Source organism: Eremothecium gossypii, chromosome V (assembly GCF_000091025.4).
Source record: "Eremothecium gossypii ATCC 10895 chromosome V, complete sequence".
NCBI classification, from domain to species: domain Eukaryota; kingdom Fungi; phylum Ascomycota; class Saccharomycetes; order Saccharomycetales; family Saccharomycetaceae; genus Eremothecium; species Eremothecium gossypii.
The window spans coordinates 648859-674589 of NC_005786.2; the positions used below are offsets into that span (position 1 = coordinate 648859).

The 25731-nt window shown below is 54.6% G+C and overlaps 16 protein-coding genes and 3 non-coding genes across 19 annotated transcripts; 8 read left to right on the forward strand and 11 right to left on the reverse strand.

Moving 5' to 3' along the window:
* Positions 1 to 198: 198 nt before the first annotated feature.
* AGOS_t0113 lies at positions 199 to 270 on the forward strand. The gene has a single exon. It is a non-coding gene; the product is annotated as a tRNA-Glu (tRNA).
* A 121-nt stretch (positions 271 to 391) lies between these two features.
* On the reverse strand, positions 392 to 2686 carry DSF2 (Dsf2p; the record flags this gene model as incomplete). The annotated part of the gene is made up of 1 exon (NM_210224.2): positions 392 to 2686. The coding sequence occupies one exon, from the start codon at positions 2684 to 2686 to the stop codon at positions 392 to 394; it is 2295 nt and encodes a 764-aa protein (NP_984870.2).
* A 950-nt stretch (positions 2687 to 3636) lies between these two features.
* Positions 3637 to 6306, reverse strand: SOK1 (Sok1p; the record flags this gene model as incomplete). Its single annotated transcript, NM_210225.2, has 1 exon — positions 3637 to 6306. One exon carries the CDS (start codon positions 6304 to 6306, stop codon positions 3637 to 3639), a length of 2670 nt encoding a protein of 889 aa, NP_984871.2.
* A 537-nt stretch (positions 6307 to 6843) lies between these two features.
* On the reverse strand, positions 6844 to 7155 carry HHF1 (histone H4; the record flags this gene model as incomplete). The annotated part of the gene is made up of 1 exon (NM_210226.2): positions 6844 to 7155. The coding sequence occupies one exon, from the start codon at positions 7153 to 7155 to the stop codon at positions 6844 to 6846; it is 312 nt and encodes a 103-aa protein (NP_984872.2).
* A 281-nt stretch (positions 7156 to 7436) lies between these two features.
* Positions 7437 to 7847, forward strand: HHT1 (histone H3; the record flags this gene model as incomplete). The annotated part of the gene is made up of 1 exon (NM_210227.1): positions 7437 to 7847. One exon carries the CDS (start codon positions 7437 to 7439, stop codon positions 7845 to 7847), a length of 411 nt encoding a protein of 136 aa, NP_984873.1.
* A 139-nt stretch (positions 7848 to 7986) lies between these two features.
* On the forward strand, positions 7987 to 8619 carry TRP1 (phosphoribosylanthranilate isomerase TRP1; the record flags this gene model as incomplete). The annotated part of the gene is made up of 1 exon (NM_210228.1): positions 7987 to 8619. The coding sequence occupies one exon, from the start codon at positions 7987 to 7989 to the stop codon at positions 8617 to 8619; it is 633 nt and encodes a 210-aa protein (NP_984874.1).
* Positions 8620 to 8641: 22 nt separating this feature from the next.
* IPP1 (inorganic diphosphatase IPP1) lies at positions 8642 to 9505 on the reverse strand (the record flags this gene model as incomplete). Its single annotated transcript, NM_210229.1, has 1 exon — positions 8642 to 9505. One exon carries the CDS (start codon positions 9503 to 9505, stop codon positions 8642 to 8644), a length of 864 nt encoding a protein of 287 aa, NP_984875.1.
* A 291-nt stretch (positions 9506 to 9796) lies between these two features.
* AGOS_t0114 lies at positions 9797 to 9869 on the forward strand. Its single transcript has one exon. It is a non-coding gene; the product is annotated as a tRNA-Thr (tRNA).
* A 33-nt stretch (positions 9870 to 9902) lies between these two features.
* On the reverse strand, positions 9903 to 10346 carry APC11 (anaphase promoting complex subunit 11; the record flags this gene model as incomplete). The annotated part of the gene is made up of 1 exon (NM_210230.1): positions 9903 to 10346. One exon carries the CDS (start codon positions 10344 to 10346, stop codon positions 9903 to 9905), a length of 444 nt encoding a protein of 147 aa, NP_984876.1.
* A 121-nt stretch (positions 10347 to 10467) lies between these two features.
* Positions 10468 to 11118, reverse strand: AGOS_AER017C (glutaredoxin; the record flags this gene model as incomplete). The annotated part of the gene is made up of 1 exon (NM_210231.2): positions 10468 to 11118. The coding sequence occupies one exon, from the start codon at positions 11116 to 11118 to the stop codon at positions 10468 to 10470; it is 651 nt and encodes a 216-aa protein (NP_984877.2).
* A 247-nt stretch (positions 11119 to 11365) lies between these two features.
* MNN2 (alpha-1,2-mannosyltransferase MNN2) lies at positions 11366 to 13186 on the reverse strand (the record flags this gene model as incomplete). The annotated part of the gene is made up of 1 exon (NM_210232.1): positions 11366 to 13186. One exon carries the CDS (start codon positions 13184 to 13186, stop codon positions 11366 to 11368), a length of 1821 nt encoding a protein of 606 aa, NP_984878.1.
* Positions 13187 to 14099: 913 nt separating this feature from the next.
* Positions 14100 to 15206, forward strand: AGOS_AER018WA (AER018W-Ap; the record flags this gene model as incomplete). The annotated part of the gene is made up of 1 exon (NM_001355327.1): positions 14100 to 15206. The coding sequence occupies one exon, from the start codon at positions 14100 to 14102 to the stop codon at positions 15204 to 15206; it is 1107 nt and encodes a 368-aa protein (NP_001342269.1).
* A 22-nt stretch (positions 15207 to 15228) lies between these two features.
* On the reverse strand, positions 15229 to 17553 carry MDM20 (Mdm20p; the record flags this gene model as incomplete). Its single annotated transcript, NM_210233.1, has 1 exon — positions 15229 to 17553. The coding sequence occupies one exon, from the start codon at positions 17551 to 17553 to the stop codon at positions 15229 to 15231; it is 2325 nt and encodes a 774-aa protein (NP_984879.1).
* A 424-nt stretch (positions 17554 to 17977) lies between these two features.
* BRX1 (ribosome biogenesis protein BRX1) lies at positions 17978 to 18856 on the forward strand (the record flags this gene model as incomplete). Its single annotated transcript, NM_210234.1, has 1 exon — positions 17978 to 18856. One exon carries the CDS (start codon positions 17978 to 17980, stop codon positions 18854 to 18856), a length of 879 nt encoding a protein of 292 aa, NP_984880.1.
* A 77-nt stretch (positions 18857 to 18933) lies between these two features.
* On the reverse strand, positions 18934 to 19131 carry ATP19 (F1F0 ATP synthase subunit k; the record flags this gene model as incomplete). The annotated part of the gene is made up of 1 exon (NM_210235.1): positions 18934 to 19131. The coding sequence occupies one exon, from the start codon at positions 19129 to 19131 to the stop codon at positions 18934 to 18936; it is 198 nt and encodes a 65-aa protein (NP_984881.1).
* A 124-nt stretch (positions 19132 to 19255) lies between these two features.
* On the reverse strand, positions 19256 to 19328 carry AGOS_t0115. The gene has a single exon. It is a non-coding gene; the product is annotated as a tRNA-Ala (tRNA).
* A 447-nt stretch (positions 19329 to 19775) lies between these two features.
* Positions 19776 to 21350, forward strand: ATG42 (carboxypeptidase C; the record flags this gene model as incomplete). Its single annotated transcript, NM_210236.1, has 1 exon — positions 19776 to 21350. One exon carries the CDS (start codon positions 19776 to 19778, stop codon positions 21348 to 21350), a length of 1575 nt encoding a protein of 524 aa, NP_984882.1.
* A 90-nt stretch (positions 21351 to 21440) lies between these two features.
* On the reverse strand, positions 21441 to 24560 carry AVO1 (Avo1p; the record flags this gene model as incomplete). The annotated part of the gene is made up of 1 exon (NM_210237.2): positions 21441 to 24560. The coding sequence occupies one exon, from the start codon at positions 24558 to 24560 to the stop codon at positions 21441 to 21443; it is 3120 nt and encodes a 1039-aa protein (NP_984883.2).
* A 218-nt stretch (positions 24561 to 24778) lies between these two features.
* On the forward strand, positions 24779 to 25636 carry REX4 (putative 3'-5' exonuclease; the record flags this gene model as incomplete). Its single annotated transcript, NM_210238.1, has 1 exon — positions 24779 to 25636. One exon carries the CDS (start codon positions 24779 to 24781, stop codon positions 25634 to 25636), a length of 858 nt encoding a protein of 285 aa, NP_984884.1.
* Positions 25637 to 25731: the final 95 nt, after the last annotated feature.

A 25731-nucleotide genomic window follows, 5' to 3' on the forward strand; every position in this document is an offset into this window, starting at 1 on the left:
ATGAGCTTGAGCATAACGGGGGGTAGACGGCCTTCGTATCACGTGAGGAACGTGCCGTGATTTCGCGTGTTCCAATAATGTCATGTAATCATGAGGCACAAAGGGGCACCCCAAATTGACATCAAGGGGATTCGAGGTGTGCCATGTGGCCTGATGTTTGGAGTATTATTTTATGGATATAACACTATTTCAAGTTCTTCCGATATAGTGTAACGGCTATCACATCACGCTCTCACCGTGGAGACCCGGGTTCGACTCCCGGTATCGGAGTTTTTTGCAATTTAACAATTGGAGGGATGCTAAAGCCAGATACATGCGTGCTTTTTAGCAAGTACTGACCAGGGCTAACTATGGTTACAGGTATTTAAGGTTGGGCATGATGCGATGCCTGCTAAGGCTTGTGTTTGGTGGGCACGGGGGGAGTCGCCTTCTGCTCTTTATAAGACCCAACTGCGGCAGATGATTCAGGCGACGGCCGCATATACTTTTCTTTGTAGATCCAATTGGCGCCGATGAGGTCGGCACCCATGGCGTCGGCGATGCGGAACCAGGCGGCCGCCCTACATGAGTCCCGCGGGCGGTTTCTGGAGCGTTTCGACCAGATGGTTCCGCAGAGACAGATGGAGTCGATGTGTCCGAGTGATGCAGCCTGCTCCAGGTACTTGAGGCCCTTGAGCTCATCTGGCTTCGCAAAGCCATAACCCTTTAGATATGAAATGCCGCACTCGTATAGGGCGGGTGCCTCGGGCTCTGGCGGGACCAACGGGACGTTCTTGAGCTTGAACGGATCGATGTTGAGGGATAGGACCTCGGCCGCCTCGTCCTTGACGCCAGACGCCTTGAAGATCCACTTGAAGGATTCTGGTAGATTAGTCGGGATGCCCGAGCCGTGCCTTAGTGCTAGGCCGTACAGTAGGAATCCCGTCCTGTCACCAGCCTCGCATGCTTCTCTTAAAAGTTTTGTGCATTCAGCGTACTGCCGTCTATTTCGCAATTCCAGGGCGAGCTGGACCTTCTGCTCCGGAGTCAGCCTTCCGTCGGCGCTAACTGGTAGTGGTGGGTCCGGGACCCGTTTATTTCCCAGGCTTCCGGTTCTCTGTACCACAGATGTCGCAGGTTTATGCATCTTGTTGGCTCCCTGCTGTGTATGCATTTTGGGTTGCTGAGAGCCGACGGGTATATCTTTGGGAGGAACAGGGGGGCGTTTGTTATGGGCGTGAGAGTGTGAGGATGATATTTGCGGAAGTTGTTTCTGTTGCTGAAGTATCTTTGCATGCTGCAGCAGGGTGGCTCTGTCCTGCTGTTCCCAGGTGTTAGGATCCCGTTGCGTTCCGGGCCTCGGCCCATTCTTGGGAAGGCTTGCGCTCCTCCGATGCTTTAGAAGGGCCACTTCGTCAGATCTTACCACAGGCAGCATTGGCCGCGGTTCGATCAACAACTTGTAGCTGTGCTGGAGCTTCTGGAGGGGCTTTTTCGGGTACGCTGACGCCGAGTGATGATGATGTTCTGACTGGCGATGAGCAGACGGTGCTGTGATAGGTGGCATCTGTTCGGAATATGCGGCAGCGTCATGTTCTTCATTAGAACTGTTGTCGGCCTTGGGGGAAGACTCGGTCTCCGATGTGACCTTCGGTGACTTGAACAAGTTTTTAAGGGAAAATGAATTCTTCTTTTTATGGCCCTTATTCCATATCGAAGGAGACGACGGGTGGCCCGGTGAATCGCATTCCAGGCTTTTCCGGGAAGTCTTGGGCGTGGATAGGAGTGTACTGGAGCCGTTATTCGGCCCATTTTCAGCAGTGCGCGCTGTCAAGTCGCTCTCGAAAGATGAGGCTGTCGTGTGGTTCTGTAGAGCTAACGAAGAAACACTGTTGCTCGGCGTGTGAGAAGACGCGGTCTCGTTGTGAGTGGCTTGTTCCAGCACATGTGTACTCGACTTAGCGCGGGATTGCGGGTTACTAACACTTGCGCTGCCAGAACCATGCGTTAATTCTGTAGGAGAACTGCCAGTCCCATAGTAGCGGTTCGTTTGGGCTAACTTTCTCCTGTACTTTTCAATCTGCAGCGCGTCCAGTGTCTCTGAGCCGTCTTCATTTTGAGGGGTGTCCTCCGCCTCGTCGCCACTACCTTCCTGGACCAAGTAGGAGTATCTAAATTTGGAGATGTGGTCCTCCACAACATTTCCCTTCGAGCTCACCAATTTTTCGTTATCATTCAAGTCTTCGAGGATAGCATGGGAGCTCTGGTGGACTGGAGGTGCTACGTTTGTCTTGTGCCGCGCAGTGCCGCCAGCATGCCTTAAAGATGGAAATGAAGATGCTGGAATACATAACACGGGTCTGTGCGCCGGCCGCGCGGTCGTCATCGGGATCATCGGCCTACTGCTCTGTGTCATGCTGAAGTATATATCATCCGGGTACTCTTGTGTAGCGATCCTCCGTTCTTCCTCTTCTTCTCTCAGCGCCTGCTGCAACAGCAACTCATCTTCTATACTTAGGTCCAGCTTGTCCAGCAACCTATCTGCAGTCTGGATGGAATCAAACGATATCAACGACTGTTGGTCGTGTAGCAACGAGTTTGCTCTCGGCTTTGACCGATTCCTCGGGTTTAGGTCGACACCCTCATACTCCTCTTGAATGCGAATATCATCCAACGGAGATGGATTGTTTGGATCGAAGAATGGCATCGTTAGATCTGATTCTCCAGCCTTTGTCGTGTGACGCTGGTCAAAAATATCTATTCCTGCGGGGGCTGCTTTTTATCTGGAAAGTACACCTACGCAGCTTTAAGGCACGATGAAAACAGGCCAGTCTATGCTGTCAATTTCAGTCAACCACTGCAACGCTGTCTTGCACTAGCTGTATGTGGATTCTCTTAACGACAGTATCGGTATTCGTATGCTTTAAGCAATGTTTATGGTTATAGGATAAGCATACGCGACAATTGAATATGGTGCCTTGTCAGTCGTCATAAACACTGCCTTAATTCCCAATTGGTAAAGCTGAGGCGCAAACGTCTAGGTCAATAAACAAAACTCTATTTAAGAATGCCCTAGAGCTCAGGTCCTTAGAATTAGACAGTGTAGGTTTGCGTGCAGAAGGGAGTACGGAAAAAGTAAGCTAGATGTTCTAATATATGTGCTCTGCGCCTACGCTGTTCGCTGGGGAATTCGGCTGGTGATGCGGTTTAATTGGTTTTGATAATCGCTGCAGGTTTCCGCTGCGTGTTCCTTTCCGGTTTCTGGATGCCGTTTGTGGCTGCAGACAGACGGCCGTAAAGAACAGCTAAGCTTGATTCAAGATCTAGATGGATTCGATACAAGACAAGCCTCTAGTAGCGGTACGGTAGGAAATCACAGATGCCGTTCTCGTCCTGGAGCGCTATGCAGGGTTCTGTGTCCACGTAGAGTAGTAAGGCATCGTAAGGCTACGGTAGTAATGCATCCTTCTGTGTAACTTGTCGAGGTTAAAATATCCGTGAAAGTGCGTACATGAATGCATACATATATAATAATTGTTAGTGGGTAATATTGACAAAGTACGATGACGAGGATTATTCTAGGGACACAGATATAGTAAGTAATAACATTTAAAAAATACCTGTAGAGGTTGAAGTCATAACGGTAAATAAAATATATTAGATTCTTTCGACATTGTCTCCCAAAGCCTCCACGTAGTGGCATCCAAAAACAGACCAGTGGAAGTTGACTACAGCGTAGAGGTGGCGGTACAAGCTCTCGAATTCTTCCATATCTAGCGATGCCATGCTCCCCGCGGAGTCGTTCTCAGGAAACCCACTCGGATGCGCTCCTCCGTGTGCTGCGGCAGGAGCGGACAGGTGATGGTTCCTGGAAGGTGTGCTAAAGACACTTGAGCTGGGTGAGCATGACGCGCCTGCGACGGAATGGTTCGTGTTGACTCCCGACATTCCAGAGCTTGTAGTTCCCTGGCTATTGGAGTTACATAGATTGATAAAGTCTTGTTTCACAACGCCGTCTTTAGTACAATTGGATCTCCGAAATATGCTTTCCTCTAACGAGTTAAAAACACGATTTTCCAGGACGCCATATACCTCGCTAAGAGGCTGGGTCTGTTTTGATAACCACGATTTAGCGAAATCTATGTTCTTAGAGTCAAGTTGAGTTAGTGTCTTTGAGATTGGCGTGGATGTTGTCTTTGGGTTAGTAATACTAGCTTGATGGGCAGCTGCAAAAGTCCTTGTGGCACCTAATTGTCTCGTATTCTGTAATTTAAGAGTCTCAAATTCTTGCTTTAATTCATCTATGGTCTTACAAAGATGGATAGCGATGGACATCGTATTTTTCGTCCACCTGCAGTTGCCATGTTCATCGGTGATGATCGAGACGATCTCTTCTTTCAGTCTCTTGTTATTATATTTCGCGACGACGTATTCCTTGGTGGCTCTATCGGCGGTAGTATCATTTACGACTAGCTGCTTGAAAAGCAATTTGCAAACTAGGAGGCAAACTGCTTGTCTAATATCTGCTCTCAATAAGATTAGACGGGCGTGGTCGAATGCTAATGACGTTGGGTACTCTCTCACCATCTTGCGACAGGAAAGCAGGCTGATTATATTTCGGATGCAAAGTCGGTAAATATCGGGGATCTTTGTGAGTTGATCGGATTTCAGCGAGCCATCTCTAACGCTTTCGTCGTACTTGTCCTTAAACCATTTCAACGAGGACTTCAAGTTGACTCGCTGCGAATTCATCAGAGACCGGAAATATTGCCGTTCGAATTCCACAGCGTTACTCAGCAGAGCGGGTCGTAATATTCTTATTTGATGGTTTGCAATGTCCAACTTCATAGCTTCTAATATCTGGAACACTAGCTTTAGCGCCTCGACTAGTTTGATAACCGACTTCTCCTCCTGCGCCTCTCTAAACTTGCACTGCATGCCGTCTACCCAAGGATCGCGCATTGGAGCACAGTGATGTTTGAAGAGCTGCGCCAGCCAGTCCGACAAGTTTGTCATGATCAGCGAGCCCTTGAGCAGCTCCTGGATCAAGAGTTCGGTATCGAGTACATTTTCCACTGTGCTTATCTCCTTCTGCGGGACTATCGTCACAAGGACATCCTTTAACGTATCAAAGAGCGGCACGAGCCGCGTGCGGCTGTAGTCGAACACCTCCGGGCGCTGGTTATACACTATGATCTCGTTCTCCACCTCCGCCCAGTACTTGTCTGCAATCTGTCTCTTCTTGACGCCTCGTTCGCCGTCCAAGTTCGGCCTAAACTGCAGCAACGGGTCAAAGACAATGTCGTGTCTCAGCTGCGGGTTCTTCACTATTTCAGACAGATCGATCTCCCGCAAGCACTGGAGATTTATCGGCGGTAACGGCATCGGGTCACTCTGCATCTTGATGTGCCGGATCCGGTCGTCTATCGAAAGATCCTGGCCGCTGGCGGGCGGGAGCCGGTGGCTCATCAGGATGGCGTTCCGCAGCGAGCCCTGGTTCCCCTTGCCGCCGTGTTTTTTCTTCTTGATGCCCGCGAACTGCGACGCGGGCGGCATGCTGCCAGAGCTGACGGTGGAGGTGGACGAGACCGCGGAATTGGCGTACGCGGGCTCCAGCTGCGGCGGCGCCTGGGCGTCGCGCAGCTGCGTCGCGCTCGAGGTCGAGACGGAGGCCGTCAGGCTCGACGCGTTCAGCCTGCGGCAGGACGAGTGCAGGATCGTCGGCACCGAGTGGGAGCGGAACTTCATCCGGCGCAGCCGGCCCGCCGACGGCCTCTGGTCGTTGCGCGAGCGGTGCTCCTGTGATGACGCGGCCGACGCCGACGACGCCGACACGGCCGTCGCCGCCGAGTCCCCCCGGGCCAGCGCGCTCGCCGCAGATGCAGGGGTAGACAGGAACTGCCCCGTCTGGGTGTCGAAGGGCTTGAAGATCGTCGTGTTGTTGTGAGTCATCGTCGTGTTGAAGGACGAGTCCGCCGGGCCCCCGCGCTCGCGCTCCAGCCGGCGCGCCGGGCCCTCGTCCGCCACGCCCTGCTGCTGCGACGGCGTGATGTAGCCCTGCGACCCCAGCGCGCGCATGTCTTGCATGTAGTCCGTCAGCTGCTGCCGCGGGTCCGGCTGCTTCAGCCCCGGCCCCGCGCTCCGCGCCTCCTCCCCCTCTGCGTTATCCTCCGGCGACGACGCCGCTGTTGCCATCGTGTTCGGGCCACCGCTGCCGGGCGACGAGCTGCCCGCGTCCGCCTGCGACACCCGCCCAGCCGTGGGCTCGGACTTGAGCGCTATGGTCTCCGCTGGTGGCGTGTTCGTGTGCGTCCTGGCCTGGTCCATGCTGATACCTCCCTGTATCCACCTGCGCTCCTCTGCTGCTACCTCAGAGCTGTAGTTATCCGCTGGTGACTGCTTAAAAAAAATGTCCTATCTCTTTCTTTTCCTAGAGCACCGTACCTCCTTTAAAAAGCCCGCCACTGCCAATTCTTTCTTTTCAGTTCTTAATAATACTCGGCCGCACTTCGTATACCTTGCTGTTCCCTTGCGTTTCCCTTGCGTTTCTGCTCGACCCACGCTTCCCCTTTCCTTCCAGACGTCTCCGATACAGCGGTAGATACACCAGAACTCGGTTTGCGCGATGATCTTGCAGACACGCCTGCGCCCGTAGTCCGTGCGAGTGCAGACTGCGTCGCCGAAGAAATAGCTTTGTGCCAGGCGGTCGCCGAGGCGTTGCGGGACTCACCGCAGAAAAGAAACACGCTGCGGCCGCGCGGCCGCAAAGCAGCCAGGCGCAACGGGCGCGCCGCAAAAGCAACCGTGACACACGATATGGCAGATTCACATACATATTATACATAGCCGGCCGCGGCACGCGGCTCAGCCGCCGAAGCCGTACAAGGTGCGGCCCTGGCGCTTGAGCGCGTACACGACGTCGAGCGAGGTGACGGTCTTGCGCTTGGCGTGCTCGGTGTAGGTGACGGCGTCGCGGATGACGGACTCCAGGAACGACTTGAGCACCGCGCGCACGTCCTCGTAGATGAGGCCGGAGATGCGCTTGACGCCGCCACGGCGGGCCAGGCGGCGGATGGCGGGCTTGGTGATGCCCTGGATGTTGTCGCGGAGGATCTTGCGGTGGCGCTTCGCGCCGCCCTTGCCGAGGCCCTTGCCCCCCTTACCTCTGCCGGACATGCTTGGTGCTCGTGGGGGCCACGGCGCGCGCGCGGGCTATTTATACGGCAGGGGCGGTCCAGTTTTTTCGCGCGCGCGCGCCGTGCAGGGGGACCGGCGGCCCGCGCGCTTCGCCCCCCCGCGGCGAAGGCGCGGTACCGGGCGCTGCGGCCCGCGGCCGCGCACGCTAGCGAAGCGGCCGATTAGTATGGGTAGACACGGCGGGAAAAAGAAAGGGGCGGGCGTATATAAACACGGGGCGGGCGCGCGGGTTTGTTCCCCTCTGCCTCCCCGCAGCAAACATGGCAAGAACCAAGCAGACAGCAAGAAAGTCCACGGGTGGCAAGGCGCCCAGAAAGCAGCTCGCGTCCAAGGCGGCGCGCAAGTCCGCACCATCGACGGGCGGTGTGAAGAAGCCGCACAGATACAAGCCGGGCACGGTGGCGTTGCGGGAAATCCGGCGCTTCCAGAAGTCCACGGAGCTCTTGATCCGCAAGCTTCCGTTCCAGCGGTTGGTGCGCGAGATCGCGCAGGACTTCAAGACGGACTTGCGGTTCCAGTCGTCGGCCATCGGCGCGTTGCAGGAGTCGGTGGAGGCGTACCTCGTGTCGTTGTTCGAGGACACGAACTTGGCGGCGATCCACGCGAAGCGGGTGACGATCCAGAAGAAGGACATCAAGTTGGCGCGCCGGTTGCGCGGCGAGCGCTCGTGAGCGCGCGCGGGGTAATTTAGGTTTTGGCGGGGGTTTCTTTTCTGGGAATAGAAGCGTTTTTTTGAGCGCCCCCGGTACGTACTCATGTTCATCTGTGTATCATAGGTTTTCTAGTCTATATCGATAGTTTTAATATCCGATGGTTGTTGCGAAGGTGTGCGGCGTGCGGGACGCGGGCGCGGCGGCGGCGGCGGCGGCGGCGGGCGCGGGGTTCGTGGGGATGGTGTGTGTGCCGGGGCGGCGGCGGACGGTGGGCCGCGAGGAGGCGCGCGCGATTGCGGCGGCGGTGCGGGGCGCGCCGGGGACGAGGCTGGTGGGCGTGTTCCAAGACCAGGCGCCGGAGGAGGTGCTGCGGTTGCAGCGCGAGCTGGGGCTGGACGCGGTGCAGCTGCACGGCGCGGAGGACTGGGCGGCGTTCCGGGCGCAGCTGCCGGCGAGCACGCTGCTGATCAAGAGCTTCGTATTTCCCCGGGACTGCGAGGCCGCGCTGGCGATGCACCGGGCCGCGCGCGGCCGCAACTGCATGGTGCTCTTCGACGCGGCGGGCGGCGGCAGCGGCGCGCGGCTGGACTGGGCCGCGCTGGCGGCGTGGGGCGCGGCGCACGCGGACGTGCAGTTCATGCTGGCGGGCGGGCTGACGCCGGCCAACGTCGCGGAGGCCGCGCGCCTGCCGGGCGTGGTCGCGGTCGACGTCAGCAGCGGCGTGGAGACCGGCGGCGCGAAGGACGGCAACAAGATCCGGCAGTTTGTCGAGAACGCAAAAGGTATATAATCGTATCTAAGCTCTATAAGACTCAGGCGGAGCCGGAGATGAAGAACCACTTGTCGATGGACTTGTCGATGGGCGCGTCTGGGAGCGGGTTGGCGGCCGGGACGGCAGCGGCGACCTCGGGCGCGTACGCGACGGACTCCTGCAACGTGGAGTTGGCCAGGGAGACCTTCTTGTCGTCGGCGGCCTTGCCGGCGACCAACTGGCACCAGGCCTCGTGGCACTCGCGGATCACGTCGAGCGCGTACTTCCGGTTCTTGGCCTCGCCGGAGAACGCGAACTGGTTCTCAGGCTTGCCGTCAGGGATCTTATAGATGCGGAACCACTCGTTGGTGGCGCGCAACAGGCCCGGTAGGTGCTTCTCGACGTCCTCGATGTCGTTCAACTTGGGCGCCAACGGGTCGTGCACGTCGATCACGATGATCTTCCAGTCGGTCTCGCCCTCGTCGAGCAACGCCATCACGCCAAGCACCTTGACCTGCTTCACCTGCCCGGTGTACGCGATGGTCTCACCAATCTCGAGCACGTCGAGCGGGTCGTTGTCACCGTATGCCTTGGTCTCCGGGTGCGCCACGTTGGGGTCCTCCCACGTCTGGGGGAACGCGCCGTAGTTGTGGATGTAGCCGTGGTGGGGGAAGCAGTTTCTGACGTATCTGAGCTTGCCCTTCTTGGTGTCCTGGATGATGGGGTTCATCGCCTCCTCCTTCGTGATTTCAAGCTTGGCGTTGGTCCATCTTGGGATCTCCACCACCATGTTGAAGATTTGGTTCTCCTCGTCCGCGTACAATGGGATGTCGTGGAACGGCGAGACGACCTTGCCGGCCTTCTCGATGAACACCCGGTAGTCCAAGGTGTTCTTAGCTCCAATCTGTCTGGTAGTGTAGCTCATTGCAAAACTGCTGAGGAAATAGGGGATAGAAGTGCTATTGAGAAGTGGAAAAGTCTTTCTGCTGGTGAAAACTTTTTCAGGTGGAATGCTGCCAGCACAGCTGGACGCGGTGACCTGGCAAGAACGCCTGGCGGGTGCGGGGCTATATAGTGCTGGCGTGGTGTGCAGTGCACGTGGCAGAAGTTGCGTGACCAGCGTTGGAAACCTGGGATCAGGTACTTGGGCGCCAGCGTTTCGTCGCGGTCACGCCCGGCGCATATAGCCCGGCGCAGTCCGCTAGACGCTCGTATTGCTTCTATGGCCAAGTTGGTAAGGCGCCACACTAGTAATGTGGAGATCATCAGTTCGAATCTGGTTGGAAGCATTATTTTTACATGGGTACACAGGCTAGTTAGTGTCAGCGGATGAACTCCTGGTCGATGATGACGTCGTCCTGGTCCGGCCCGACCGGGTTGGCGCCCGCGACGCTCACCACGCTCTGCTGGCGCGCCTTCATCAACACCTTCTCGAACTTGTCGCGGTGGGGCTCGTTAATGCGGATGCCCTCCCGGAGTGAAAACGCTTGCCTGCACATCGGACAGAGGCCCTTGGACGTGGAGGTGTTGAGCCACTGGTAGATGCAGTGGACGTGGAAGTTGTGGTGGCATGAGCCGACGATCAACGGGCACGTCTCGCCCGGGAGCTTGCAGTTGGGGCAGGTGCCGTTGTAGCTTCCGCGGCAGATTCCACAAACGTCTTCTTCGTCCTCGTCCTCGTAGACGGGTGAGTCGCGCTTCAACTCCTTCGGCACGTCCCAGTACCAGGACGCCACGCACTGGATGTTGTTTATTTGGAGCTGCATGGTGCCGCGTTCCGTGCAGCAGGAGTGGTTGCGGTTACCTATATATGTTGTCTAAAGCTAAAAATTGTCATGCAACGACAAGTTTTTGTATCGGCGGTAAAGGCGCGCGGCGGTGTGCAGCCTAGGAGTTCGACGGGCGCTGTTTTTGCGTTACGGTGATTTTGCCATTAGCCCACTTACGGAGGCTCTCCAGAAGCTCGCCCGTTTTGTGGAGCTCCATAATGCTATCGTGGCCGCCGCGCGAGACCCCGTTGATAACGAGGTTCGGCACGGTGCTGCGCGCGGTAGTCTTCGTGACGTATTTCTGGAGCTCGGCGCCGTTGGCGTGCTTATCGAGCTCGACCACTTGATAGTCGGGCAGGAACTCGTAGTTGTTGTTCAAAAGCTGTTTCAAGCCCGAGCTCAACGGACAGGTACTCTTGGAAAAGACCACCATCGAGGACAACGAGAGGATCTCGTTGTACGTCTTGGCCGCATCGAACAGCACCTTTGACTGCTGCTGCGCACGCGCAACATCGACGTCTTCTTTGCTTGCGGCCACGGCGCCCTCCGCGCCCTTGGACAGGAGCTGCACGCTTGGCTCCTCGGCCTCCACGGTGTCCTGCACGCTGGGCGCGTTAGGCACTGGCCGCGGCGCTATCGGCGTGACGAACTGGTCGCTGGTCGTACCATTCTGGATAATAAAGTACGTAAGGACGAGGAGCACGCCTGTGACCAGGAGCATCCGCATCCCCCGCCTCGAGATGAACTTACTGTTAGATTTGGGTAGCATATGTGCTGTTTTCTCGCTCGTGCGCGCCTGCCTGATGTTGGATGCTAGGAAGAGCGGAAGAGAATCCCGGATTTCTTTATATATGACCTTGCCTTAGGCGGACTGCTTTTAAAGTTCAATTTTCGTCGTTTCTTATACACGCCTCTAATATGAAGTAATAAGCTGGCTTCTACCAATATACTAAAAACTAAGGTATAATGTCCGCAAATCAGTGCAGCAGATTAGAAGGATGCCTGATTACATAGGTTTACGTCTTCCGCAAGGCTTCTTCATGTGTGCTCTCAAGAAATTTCAGCCTGTCCTCGACATACTTGCACATCGAGTTCCACTTTGCTGGCCTTGACAACTTGTCTTTGTAGAATTTGAGCTGGACCTTCCGGACGCAGAGGTATTCGTTGAGGACCCGGAACGACTCGAGCTCTATGTCGTAGTTGTGCAGCTTGTCCAGGTGGCTGTACGAGCGGAAGTGGCTCCCGTTCTCCATCAGCAGTTGTTTCTCCGACATCTTAAGGGGCTCAAACTTCGGCAGGTTGGCGTGCACAAACATCACGTCTACGGGGGGCTGATTGGGGTCCTCGAAGTACTTTTTGTAGAACCCCTCGACCGTGTACTCCGGGTCGTACTGCTGCGACTTGGCGTACTTGGTCTTCACGTCCTCTCTGGCGGCCTCGTAGCGGCGGTAGTCCTCTCTGAAGTCGTGTTGCAGCATGGCCACGCCAGAGAAGCCCTTCTTCGTATGGTAGCCTTCGGCGCCCGTGGAGGTTCTAACCTGGTAATAGGGCTTCCGGTAGAAGTTGGCGGCGGCAATGAATGTTTCTTTGTCACCCTCTCCGGGTGCGCCCTGCGAGAATAGAGGGTAGTACCACGTCTCGCCGTTGACGTTGTAGTACAGGGAGAGCAGCACTGTGCTCAGGTGCCTTTCCTTGTCGATTAGCAGCTGGCCGGACTCTGTCGAGGGGTCTGGCAGCGTACCCTCCATGTCGTGCATCGGTATACTAGACAGATCCTTCATGTTCTGGGTATACACCGAGGCCGGGGTCAGGTTATCTATATGGTTCCGGACGCGGCGGTTGTAGTCCACCTGGACGCGGGCGATCTCGTAGTAGTCCGGGCTGGTGGACCTGCGCCAGAAGTCGGGCCACAGCACAAGGCCGTGTTCGACGTATGGCTTTGACTGGAAGATGTCGTCCAGGTTCAGGATCGGAATATTATCCGCATCGAGAAGCAGGAGGTCCTTGAAACTCGATGCAATGATCGCGGCCGACTTTAGCTGGTAGCCTTCGAAGTAGTGGTTATTGATAACCGCGGGCGGGAGCACGTCTTTCAAGTAGATACATTTGGCGCCCACCTCGGGGAGCAGTTTGGAGCAATAATCATACTCTTCCTCCTCACCTGGGGGAATGAGCACCTCCACCGGCAGCGAGGTGCCTACTTTACGAAGCGATTTGATCAGAAGCAATGCTAACATGCTGAACTTACCGCCGCCAACTGTGACGATGCCAGCGCCGCTGTAGGCGCGTTTGCTGAGCTTGAGGTTGCTTAGCGCATCCACGTAGTGCATGTGTTTGTCTGAAACCATCTGCTTGTCCTTCTGTGTCATCTTGAGACACTTGCTCAAGTGCTCGCGCGTGAGCAGGGGCCAGTGGCTCGTGTCATCCAAGTGCCCCTGCAACACAACTTGGCTCACCTGGCACTGTCTCCCGCTCTTGTGGCTGATCTGCCCCGACGGCGAGTGCTCCGCCAACAGTTCAAACACCTTCTGGTAGAACGCGAAGATCTGCGACTTGCGTTCGGCCTGCTCCGTGCGCGCGGCTTCCTCCTCCAGCAGCTCCGACGGCTTGCTCCGCATCTCGCCCTCTTCGATCATCTGGCGCGTCTGGCTTTCCTGTTCCTCCATATGCTGCTGCTTCCCAAACGAGCCCAGGTTTGGGAGCCGGTTCTGCAGGTACTCGGTGTACACCGAAGGGAACTCGCCTGGCAGCCATCGGTTCGTCACCAAGAAGAGCGCACCCAGGGCCACCGTGATCAGGCTCAGCTTCAGCGTCTTCGAGTACTTGCGCCTAAGCATTTCCGCTGCAGCTGTCGTTAAAATGTCTGTTCTATAGCCTGTCCGCACACCGTGGCTGCTACTTCTATTCGTTACTCAGTATTTAGCTCTCGAAGACTCCAAGACAGCTCCAACGAAAGGTCCACGTTAAATACCAATACTTTCAATGCCTACAACAGACTTTGTATGAGACTGTTCCTGAGAAAGCCTGCTCCCTGCGCAATGTCTGGCGCTGTATCCCTTTGACGATCGCGTACGGTTACGAAATATATAGCGCTCGCTGTCCGGCCTCCCAGGTAGGCAGGACCCGGGTATGGCGGCGAAAAAAATTCTCACTCAGCCACACCTGCTCAGTCCCAGGCTCCTGGAACGGATGGCACCGCGGGACGAAATGCTCATAGATACCCATTTCCGATATATCGTTCTATGCACGAAGAATAATAGAGCTGCATAGCTGCAGCGTTCCCCGCTAATCTATTGTATGTTTCTGGCCCCTATTGTCCGCAGACAATTCACGCTCAACTCAAAATTACCACGTGATGAACTTTTTCGGAATATTTGCCCGCCAGCTCCCGGGAAAAGTGGGGAATGACACAATGCCAACTTTGCCGCCGAAGGCGGATAAGAGCACAGCGACCAAGCTAGGGAACCGAGAAACGGACCTGCACATAGGCAATGCATGACATAGGAGTTCTGCGAGGCGGTTGAGATCACAGTCTGTCTGTCCAAACTGCAGGTATATATAGCGGAGCAATTATATATTACGGAAAAGTGTGCTGCTGTAGATTTAGTGTCAGTAGCGTATACAGACAGGTGGGAAAGTTCAAGTGGCGTCGGAGACAGGGGCGGACACAGACAGAACCGCAAGGAGCCAAGGTAGGCGGGTATATAGACAAGCTAGTCAGGACCAGCACTTAGGCGACGGAAGGTGGCCATGCGCAGGGGCGGGATACTAGCGGGGATAATGTTCGTGTCGACGGCAGCGCGGTGGCCGGGGGCCGCCTGGGCGGGGTCGATTTTGGATGTGTGTGGCGGGAGCACGGCGGGATGCAGCGCAGACGGGGACATACACAATGCGTTGCTTGACCCGGTGTTGGCGGCGGCGCAGGAGTTGGCGCTCCGGACGTTCTACTGCGAGGGCGATCCGTTCAGCAAAATTTACGTGCGGTTAAAAGCGCTCGAGCTTACGACGACGCCGGAGGACATCAAGCGGATCTTGGAGACCTGGCCGCGGTGGGGGCTTCGGGGCGCGGGCGCGGCGAACGAGTCCACGCTGTACGACGCGATTTTGAGGGAGGCGCTGGAGGCTGAGGTGGCAGACCTCGTGGCGCGCGAGGAGGCGGGGGAGGCCGACGCGGCGCTGCTGGGCGGCGCCTGGGACTTCGCGCAGGACATTGCGCTGTTCGAGCGACCGATCATGGAGGTCGCGGCGGCGTACGTCGACGCGCTACGCGGCTTGAAGGCGATCCTACAGGAGCCCGGGAACGTGAACACAGACGTGGTCCGGGCCTGGATCAACGACTGGTTTGTCAAGTCTCCGATGATGTTCCGTCTCGCCTTGCTCCAGATAAAGAGCTCTGCAAAGCGCATGGCACTCGAACGGAAATACAGGCGGTACTACCTCCAGCGCATTCTCACTGGCGCCTGGTTTTACGTGGATATAACGCACGCGGCGCAGCGGTTATTTGGGGAATATCGCACGGGCTTTGATGACGTCTATCCCGAAGTGTACAACAAATTCTTGCACAATTTGAATAGCTCGTTTGTGGAGGAGTTCAATAGCTTCTACCGTCGTCCCAACTTCGCCTCCGAATCGCCCACCGATGGTGATCCACAAGAAATCATGTTTAGGATGCTCGAGTACTCACTCAGGGGAGTCTTCGCGCTAAAAGAGCCGATGGCGACCTGTTTCCTTGGAGTAGCATTCGTATCTGCCCACGATGAATGTTATAAGTGTATTGTAAATACGAGCCAACGCGAGTTGGTGCTTATGTATAAACTTATAACTATGTACATGTCAATGAAAACCAAATCAAGTTAATATATTCTGCAGCACATACTTTTTACAAATTGCGGAGGGCCTTGAAAACCTCGCGCAGGCTTTGAGTCGCAGACTCGGAGGCAGGCTGGCAACCAAAGCGCGACAGGAACTCAATGTCTACCGAACATGTTGCAATCTCCTCTGCGTATTCGTCGAAGATCGACGAACACCTACCGCGGACATGTTGCAGTTGGTCCTTCATCAATTTCTTTAGTGTCGGAGACTTTATCCGTTTTATTCCATCCAAGGTCTTCAAAGTTAACAACACAGTACTATAGCCATGCACAAGCTTCCAGTCACGCTCAAGACCAAAGTCCGGTATCTTTTGTAGATGATCCATCAAAAATTCCTCCTGAATATCATCCATGTGCTCGTACACATTGGAGATGACGTCCCAGGCCCACTTTTCATATCTGGTGAATTGTTTGAAGTCTTTTTGTGCTGGCGCGAGAATCTCCACCACTGGGGAGAAAGCCCCAGCACTAATACCCTCCAACATAAATTCCTGACATAATTGAAGCCTTACGTAGGCATCGTCAACACGCATGTATCCAGACAATGTTGAAAATGCATTCTTATCATTCGCGGTCTCGAAGACCACATTAAAGTCACGGTTGTCAGCCAAGGAGTTTGATTCTGGCAGATTCAAATTGAGAATCTCCATCTGTATACGCTTTAGGTGAGACGCTCTCTTATCGTTGCAGATCCGGAGTAGTTTTAGGTGTTCTCCAATTTTGTGCCACCTCATAATAGACCTTCGCAGCTGATCATAAAAAGAAAACATGCCGGGCAACTTGGTGTAGCTCTTTCTTTCAAACGCTATTTTCAGCAGCGTGGGCAATCCGCCTAGGGATTGATAGATCGGTTGCTCGTCTTCCGCGAGACAAAGGGCCTGTACATAGGGGTGTGATTTGTTCGGGAAGAAGGAAGCGTACCGGGTATACAGCAGATGGTCCACGATGTCGTTTTGAACATTTTTCACCTTCAAATTTTCGTAGTGCTTGTGCGCTGCTGGGGTGATGCCAAGGTATTGATATAGCACGATCAACCATATTCTGGTATCGTAGTTGTAGGCGTCTTGAGCTTGGTATGACTCCAACAGAGAAATCGCTGTTAGGACGTTCCCCAGGGTTATCCGGGAATCGACCACTAGGTTCTGCACGAGTTGTAAAATCAAATGAGAGCAGCAAGAATAGTTTGTGTCTGGCTTGGTCAGCAAGGTTGGTCGATATTCCAGAAATAGGTTGCTAAACTGGTCCATGGTTGTTTCTGGGCAAATCCGTGCCCAGTTGACATCATGGTCTATGGATCTTTCAAAGCTCGAAAAGAGAGTCAACAGCTGTGACCTATCTATGTGTTCCATGTAGTGCTCCAGGTCAACAGGGCAGCAGGTTTTGTCGTGGAAGCGAGCCAAGTATGGCTGCAGATCATCTGTAGTGACACGGCCATTGTAGAGAACCCCGAGTTCGAGGTGGGTGAGTAACCCGTTTCTTGTAGCTGGCAGCTGGCTTTCGACATCTGCACGTGGTAGACCTAGCTTGTGAGCGCTCTGCGCAAGCGTTTTGCAGAGTACGAAGTCGTCTAGATGCACGAGCAGTTTGCCGCATACTTCGTAGAGATCCGCGTGCCGCTCAAGCTTCAGCAAATTATCCAACAACAAGTCTTTCAGGTACAGGTCCAGAGAATTGGCTTTTTCGGCTCCCCAGAAGGTGAGTATCTCATCCACGATTTCCGCTGCCTTATCTTCGTCGAGCAGCTCACAAACCTGGCAGAATACAACTAGCTCCTCCTCCTTTGGATAGGGCTTCAGTTGGACGAGAATCTTGTAGGCAAGCTGCGGCAATAGCTGCTGCTCTTGCTTCGCCATGGTAGCAGGGCGCACCCTGGCCCAAGAGAGCAACACAACCGCGTTCCAGAACTTCGCTGCCCGGACATCCTTACAGAACCGGCTCAGCTGAAACGTGGCGCGGTTTAGCGAATTGAAGTCCAAGTCCTGAATCGCCTGCTGGAACCACCGGTAGCACAGGTCGAACGTCGGGTATTTCTTCATTGCTGTCTCGTACGGTTTCAGCGGGGGAATGGGGCTGTAAAGCTCTAACAGAAATGTACGCAGCAGGTCCAACGACTTTGCGTCATGCGGCAGCGTCGTGTTCGCCTCCAGAAGCGGCCCCAGCATCAGCTCGTACTGGTACTTGCTGGGCGACTGCTTAAAGCGCACGTACTGTTCGAGCAGCCTGAAATAGGTCGACGACGGGAACTGGCGCACAACCTTGCTCACGGCATTGATGGCCTGTTTGTACGAATCCTTCTGCACAAGCGTTAATATCTCCTCTTCGTGCTTATTCATGATTCCTGCGGCGTCCTCCTATTGCAAGCAGATACTGCAGGCAGAAAACAGCGTCTCCAGCTTGCAGGAGGATTTGTGCTGGGTATCCCACTGTTCAGGCCGAGCGTTAAACTGAAAAAATTACGAAGGCAGAGACCGTATTACTCGTAGTCACCGCGGCCACGTGATGAAGGGACCACCAGTTTGGTGTGCTACAGCGCTCAGCGCCTAGCCTAGCGGACTGTCAGACGTGACTCTCCACTGGCAGGGCGCCTTCGGCGGACTTGAAGGGCGCTCGAAGTCTTCCTCGTATTTCTTTTTGTACTGTAGAGTTCCTCGAGGATGTTGAAAAATTTTAATGCGATGAGCAGGTAGGTAGGCAGAGGTACCTAAGGCAGACGAGTAACATAGCTACACGTCGGTACATACGGTCTAGACGAGAAGCATGTCCAGTATCTACAAGGCCCTATCAGGCAAGAACCAGAAGAAGAAGGATGGGAACGCCGGCGCTGAGAAGCAGTACATGAACAAGCAGCGTGTGTTGCTCATCTCGTCGAGAGGAGTTACATACAGACATAGGCACTTGATCCAGGACCTGCACAGTCTGATGCCGCACTCGCGCAAGGAGCCCAAGCTGGACACAAAGAAGGATTTGGGGCAGCTGAACGAGATTGCAGAGCTGTACAACTGCAACAACGTGGCGTTCTTCGAGGCGCGCAAGCACCAGGACCTATACATGTGGCTGTCGAAACCCCCCAACGGGCCCACAGTCAAGTTCTATCTCCAAAATCTGCATACGATGGACGAGCTGAACTTCACCGGGAACTGCTTGAAGGGCTCGCGCCCCGTGCTCTCGTTTGACAAGCGCTTCGATACGCAACCACAGTACCGGCTCTTCAAGGAAATGTTCATCCACACGTTCGGCGTGCCTCCACAGGCGCGCAAGTCCAAGCCGTTCATCGACCATGTGATGTCCTTCAGCATAGTGGACGACAAGATCTGGGTCCGCAACTACGAAATCTCACACGCCGCGCGCAACAACAGCGAATACGAGGACAAGCAGGACGAGGACATATCCCTGGTCGAGATCGGGCCGCGCTTCGTCATGACGCCAATCCTGATCCTGGAGGGCGCCTTTGGCGGCCCCAAGATATACGAGAACAAGCAGTACGTCTCGCCCAACGTGGTCCGCGCTCAGCTCAAGCAGGAGGCCGCCAAGGAAGCCCGGGCGCGCGCAGACGCCGCCGTCCAGCGCAAAATCAAGCGTCGCGACAACGTGCTGGCTATGGACCCGCTGTCGAACGATGCCCTCTTCAAGAACTGAGCTGTCCGCATCTGTAGTTGAAATGTATGCTATTTTCACATTACAAAATCATATATAAATTGTTCCGCCCGCAGCGCTCACTGCTTCGCAGAGTGCTTCTCAAGGTACTCCTGGATGAACTTCTCCTCGTCCTCGGACGCTGCCTTCCACACTGGCTTCGCCTCCGCCTTCTTGAACGGGTTTGGGATGACAAGCAGCGACGCAAGGCCGATGGTGGCCAGCGATAGCTGGTGTGGCTGGAAAGTTCTGCCCAAGATTGTGTATGCGGCTCCCATCACGCAGTATAGTTCGACGCTAGTGGTGCTCTTGGGCTAGCGCTGGTGCTCGTCCAGCAATTTTTAACTTTCCGCCAGCAACCAGCCCGTGCACCACACCCCAAGCCGTGCTCAGCAAAAAAAATGGACGAGACCGGAATCGAACCGATGACCTCTCCCATGCTAAGGGAGCGCGCTACCAACTACGCCACACGCCCAGATATGAAACTCGGGTTTGCGAGTCACATGAAGACCCCAATTCCACATCACGTGTGCAAAACCCAGCGGCTCGCCAAGCGGCGCTGTCAGAAATGTGCCCTGAGACCACAATGTAAGCAGGTCCATCAGCGAATAGGAGGTACTTTATGCGGATAGGAGGTGCAGCGCCATTAATAATGTGCATTACGTACGAGCCCGCCTCCTGACGGGCTTTCCCCGTTTGGCCCTCGCCTTCCATCGTTTAGGACCGGGAATAGGCGTTTGACGTAGTCGTGTCGCATGGCGCACCACAAACTGCGTACTTCATGACATGTGACGATCAGCCCCGTGGGGGACTGACCCCCGTTGCACCGCAGTGACGGGCCGCGGAGCGTATAAAATACAAAAATTCGCCTCTGGTCGTACTTTGTACTCCTGCAGTCCGCCGCGTGTAATCACTCAGAGCTATGAGAGTGTCGAGGTTGGGGTTTAGTTGCCTCGCATTGGCAGGATGGGCGAGCGCTATGATTATGCAGAACCCCTTCTCTGCTATAATGAGGGGCGAAGGGGATGCTGGCTCCACGACGTGGCTAGACGGGCTAGAATCGTGGCCGGTGCTCGGCCAGGACGGCAAGCTTGCCAAGTGGTACGCGCAGGGGATGTCCGAACCACGGAACATGTTGCAGAAAATTGCGCTCCGGGGATCTGACTTTGAGGTGATGAGACATAAGAGCAACCCCGACTATGCGTTGCGTGTGAAGAAGCAGGACCCGGCCAAGCTTGGGGTGGACACGGTGAAGCAGTGGTCCGGGTACCTTGACTACAAGGACGAGAAGCACTTTTTCTACTGGTTCTTCGAGAGTCGCAACGACCCTGCGAACGACCCTGTGATGTTGTGGTTGAACGGTGGGCCCGGCTGTTCGTCGTTCACGGGCCTATTGTTCGAGTTGGGGCCTGCGTCGATCGGGAAGGACCTCAAGCCCGTGCACAACCCCCACTCGTGGAACAACAACGCCTCGGTCATTTTCTTGGAGCAGCCGGTCGGCGTCGGGTTCTCGTACGGAGACAGCGTGGACTCTACGGCTGTGGCCGGCGCGGATGTGTATGCGTTCTTGAGGCTCTTCTTCCAGAAGTTCCCGCACTTGGCCAAGAATGACTTCCACATTGCGGGCGAGTCGTATGCCGGGCACTACATTCCCCAGATCGCGCATGAGATCATCACCAGTAAGGAGGAGAATTCCGAGGAGATTCCAAACTTCAACTTGACGTCTGTGTTGATTGGGAACGGGTTCACGGATCCGCGGACGCAGTACAAGTACTACGAGCCTATGGCATGTGGCAAGGGCGGCGTCCCCGCTGTCTTGAACGAGGACCAGTGCAGTAGAATGAACGCGTCGTCTTCGAGGTGTGACCGGTTGATGAACCTATGCTACCTAACGAATCGCGCAATTCCGTGTCTTGCTGCGACGGTGTACTGCGAGCGTTATATCACCCAAGTGTACGAGGAAACTGGTCTAAACTACTACGACATGAGACGAAAATGTGAGAGCCCAGATTCTGACTTGTGCTACAGAGGTTTGGACTATGTGCAGCAGTACATGAATCAGAAAGAGGTCCAGGAAGCGCTAGGCTCGGAAGTGGAGCTTTACGAGGGCTGCAACAAGCGGGTGGGAGCGAGATTTGCACTTTCTGGAGACCACGGAAAGCCCTTCCAGCAATACGTTTCCCAGTTGTTGGACCGCGCCATTCCAGTTTTGATCTACGCAGGCGACAAGGACTACATTTGCAACTGGTTGGGTAACAAGGCGTGGTCTGACGAGGTTGGTTGGAGACACACCTACAAGTACCGGACGTTGCCGCTAAAACCTTGGGTAAACAAGAATACTGGCAAGACTGCAGGAGAAGTGAAGAGCTTTGGTGCTTTGACTTTCTTACGGGTCTATGACGCGGGCCACATGGTTCCTTACGACCAGCCTGAGAGTAGTGCCTACATGATCGAGAGTTGGCTAAATAAAAATTACAACTTGGATTACAAAGTCTAATCAGAATACCGTACTAGCTTTTCCAGGAAGTCTTAAATCCGGCTTTTATATGCTATTACGATCATAATTGTTAGATTCCAAGGATGATAATTATTTGATTTTTCGATTCATCTTATATGCCCCGGAGAGATTTTGGAGCCTTGTAACAATCTCTACACATTCTTCGGGTGATACAGCCTCAAAATAATAGCGTTTCTCATTATTTGGCTTTATAACAAATATTTTAAAGTATTCTGGTACTCTTTTAGATCTCTTTACCAAGCTGACCTGGCTGATATGGAAGGATTTGGTTTTACCCGTTTCTTGGTGCCAGTGATAGCCGTTTTCTGGGGGTATAATATAGATATAGTCGCCGTCTATAGCTAAGGTACGCTCATGTTTGTTTATAAAAGACACTTGTTGCCTTCTCCAAACCTTGTACTTGTAATAAGCCCCTGCAAACATGTCTTTGTAGCTGGAGCCTCCCGCCAGGACATTTGGAGGCTGTGTGTTAGTAGTTAGCGAGGACTTGGAAGAGTTCTTATTTCTGAAGATACCGCCACCTATGCCTGCCCCATGACCCGCGGTGAGGGAGTGCTGTCTACTAATTCCGAGCTTGTAAATGGAGTGATACTTCTTATTGGCATTATTTGTGGTCTTGGACCCGCCATTTTGTCCTGGCACCATATCCTCTCGTTTAGTATTGGCAGTATCACCTGCTCTGATGAATTGGTCGCCGAGATCCAGGGTCAGCTCATTAAACATATACGAGCCTTGGATGGTAGGAAGAGATGGCCTTCTTTGCCTTAGTTTTTCGACCGCCATAGATTTTGAATCTTTATGCTTTATCAGTTCTAAACTGGTGATACCATCTAATTTATTCACCAAGTCATTAGAATCAAGCAATACATTCTTGCCCAGTGGTTTTAGATGGTATTTGGTTGGATCTAAAGCCTTTGCCTTACAACACTGCAACACTAGATCGTATATCTTACAATACCCCGGGATATTGATAGTCGTCCCAGACGCTCTAGGATTAGTATTTGGATACATGTACACCTTAAAGGTTAAATTATCATCCTTTGATATAGTGGTCATAGCAGATGCAGGCGGATTGTTATTGACAGATGTGGTTCGACAGGTCGTTTCCGCGATAGTTGTCGCTCTCTTGACGAAATCGTGGGGCAAAGGCGTCATCGAATCATTTTTGGTGAATTGTTCATTGTCTTCAACCCTACATATGACCACTTCGTTGTCAGAGACGGTTCCAATACATTGAGTTCTTTCTAGTAGGCCAAAGTTATCTTCAAAGGGCTCACCATCTTCATCAACAATATTGAGGGTAAAATAGTTTGGATTTTCAACTTCATGTATCACCAAGCCATCGTTCTCAAGATCCCCGGGCCTGAACTTCGTCACATAGCAGTACAGAGCATACCCTAGGGTTTCGAAAACGGAAGCTGTTTTCTTGACCCTGATGGAAAACGGAGTTTTCTTGTATGTCTTTGAGAGCTGAATATAGACGTCAAGATCGAGCACTGAACCACGTGGTAAATTTGCACCCGAAGCAGAAGCAAAATACTCCAGGGGATTAATGTCAGCCTTGTTCTCGGTTTTCTGAAGCAGCGAGGATAGGTGCGACTTATGAGGTTTCCCGTCCGATACATTGACTTTTTTGATAACCAGTGGTTCCGGAAACGCCTGCATGCTGGCGCGGTTTACATCACTTGTACTGCGCTTGTGCTGATACTGCCTTCCAGCTCTCGATTTTATTGAGCCTGTCATAATGAAGCTGGGAAGAGAATTCCGTATACGCACAGATTTTGAATGGGGCTGTAGACTAGCCGACCATTTTTTATCAGAAACACCTGAGTGGTTGCCATCCTTTGACAATAGTGGAGTGCTGCCCGAGTCCTTGAACTCGCTGTTCGGGGTGTCCGATCCTCGGAATCGATTCGCGGAAGAAAGCTTGTTGACCACCGAAGAGGAGTCGTCTGCCACTGTGTAGATAGCGAAGCCCCGCGTGCTAGGTACTGAGTAGTGCAGGTACTCAATAGGATTCATACCGGTGTCAGCAGAACTGTCCATGACGGCGTTGGGTCGGAAGTCGCTAGCACTGGAGTCGGAATACAGCAGGGAGGCCCCATATGAAGAGGCTGCATCCGATGCAAGTCCGCTCTCGCCACCCGCCTCATCATCGTCCGCGTCCTCCACATAGCTTGGCCTGTCGCTTCTCAGAGACGCACGCGCAGCAGAGGTGTTCCGTACATCCGCATCGTGGGGGGGATTCTCCGTCAGCTCCAGCGGCTCCAGGTCCTTCTGGTTGATGAACGAATCGATGATGTAGTCCTCCTCTGTCTCCGGGTTCCGCGGCTTGCCCAGTTTCGGAGGGGAGCTCTCCTCCTCCTTCTGGCCCGCGACATGCCGCCCGTCGTGGTTCTGGATGTTGGCCTGCGGGTTCAGCGAGAAGTTGTCCAGGAAGTTGCCCTTCTTGATCGGCTTCGGCTTCGGCTCGTCGCTGTTGTTGGACACGTCGGGGTAGATACTGTCTCGCAGGTCCCCGTTCATGTAGAAAAAGCGCTTGTTGGCCTCCGCATCCAGGTCCTCGTTGTCTTCCTCGTCGTCGTCCTCGTCTATTATGCCCTCGAAGCCAAAGCTGCTGTCGTACAGGCTGGTCCGCCTCGGTGCGCCCTTCGGCGCGCCCTGCACGCGCAGCGCGTCCGTGCTGCTCTTCTTCCGGAAAATGCTGCGGAACCGCGACTTTCCCTTGACCGCCTTGGCCTTGCCGGGCCCCTGCGACGCGTCGTATTTGCTCTCCGACACCGTCGACGACACCGACGTCCCCGCAAAGCTCTCCTCCGACGCCCCGTTCACCGCCAGCACCGGCAGCTCCAGCCCCGCCCCCGCCGCGTCCTCCCTGCGAGCGCCCAGCACCCTGCTACTCCTCTCCACCACGCTTTCCGCCTTGTCCTCGTCCGCTCCCACGCGCTCCTCGCTCATCTTCTTGGTCCGCGGCATCATGCTGCCCAGGTAGCTCTCGGAGATCGGCGGCGACTCCAGATGCACCAGAAGGTCGTGTCCCTCGCGGTCCACATACAGCTGCCGCAGTGCCTCGTCTGTCGTGGCGTCTCCGTACGGCTTTATCACCCTTTTCATCTGGTCTTCCTCGGGACACCCTTTCAGAAAGCCTGCCCGCAGCCTGTTAAGCCTGGCGGCCACTGCGGAGTCCATGCTGCCCTTCTCAAACCAACTGGATCCAATTATGCTTTCAGACACTTTTTGACACGCCTTGTATTGAGTAGCTACTTGGCCATTTGCTTAGCGGTCTTTGTTGGGTGCTATTTCTTGCAGGCCATTTTTCACCAACCTCAACTAAAAAGTAAACCCAGTTTAGCTGCTCATCGCCTCTTCCGAACAGCACAAGATCGCTAGATTCCGCTGCTACGAGTATGGTTCTCTCATCGAACTGGAGCAAGCTCAGCAAAACTCAGGAGAAGAGGGTCAAGAAGGCAGAGCATGGCAAGAGCGATGGCAAGAGCGATGGCAAGACGGCCGGCGTAGGTAGCCGGGCATCGGGGACGCCTCCAGAAACCGCGCAGCGCCGCAAAAGCAAGGCCAAGACGTCTAAGATAATGGAGATGGTGGCCAAGATGAACAGGGAAATGGCGAACTCACGCCAGAACAGCGCAGAGAAAAATGAGGTGCAGAAGGGAGCGCTCGAGGAAAAGATATCCGTGGACATGGCACAGAGCGGCAAGGCGGGCAAGGTCGGCAGCGTGGGGAAATTTGTGGCGATGGACTGCGAGTTCGTGGGGGTGGGGCCGGACGGCAAGGAGTCGGTGCTTGCGCGGGTGTCGGTGGTGAACTACTACGGGCAGGAGGTGCTGGATCTGTACGTGAGGCCGAAGGAAAAGGTGACGGACTGGCGAACGTGGGTGAGCGGGATCACACCGGCGCACATGAAGCAGGCGGTGACGCTGGAGGAGGCACAGCGGAGGGTAGCGGCGATGCTCAAGAACCGCGTGCTGATCGGGCACGGGCTGCACCACGACCTGGAGATGCTGATGGTGTCGCACCCGAAGGCGCAGATACGGGACACCTCGATGCATGGGCCGTTCCGCGAGAAGTACGGAGCGGGCAAGACACCGAGCCTCAAGAAGCTGGCGCGGGAGGTGCTGAACATAGACATCCAGGGCAAGGAGCACTCGTCGGTGGAGGACGCCAGGGCCGCGCTGCTCCTGTACAAGTCGGATAAGGTTGAGTTCGAGCGGTTGCACCAGCAGCGATTTAGCCGCAGGAAGGCGTGAGCGTCGACCAGATGCGCAGGTTAAAGCAGCAATGCCCTTCGGGGCCTTAGGCTATAAATGTATCTAATGGTATGTATGTGTTGTTGAGCTCCTTC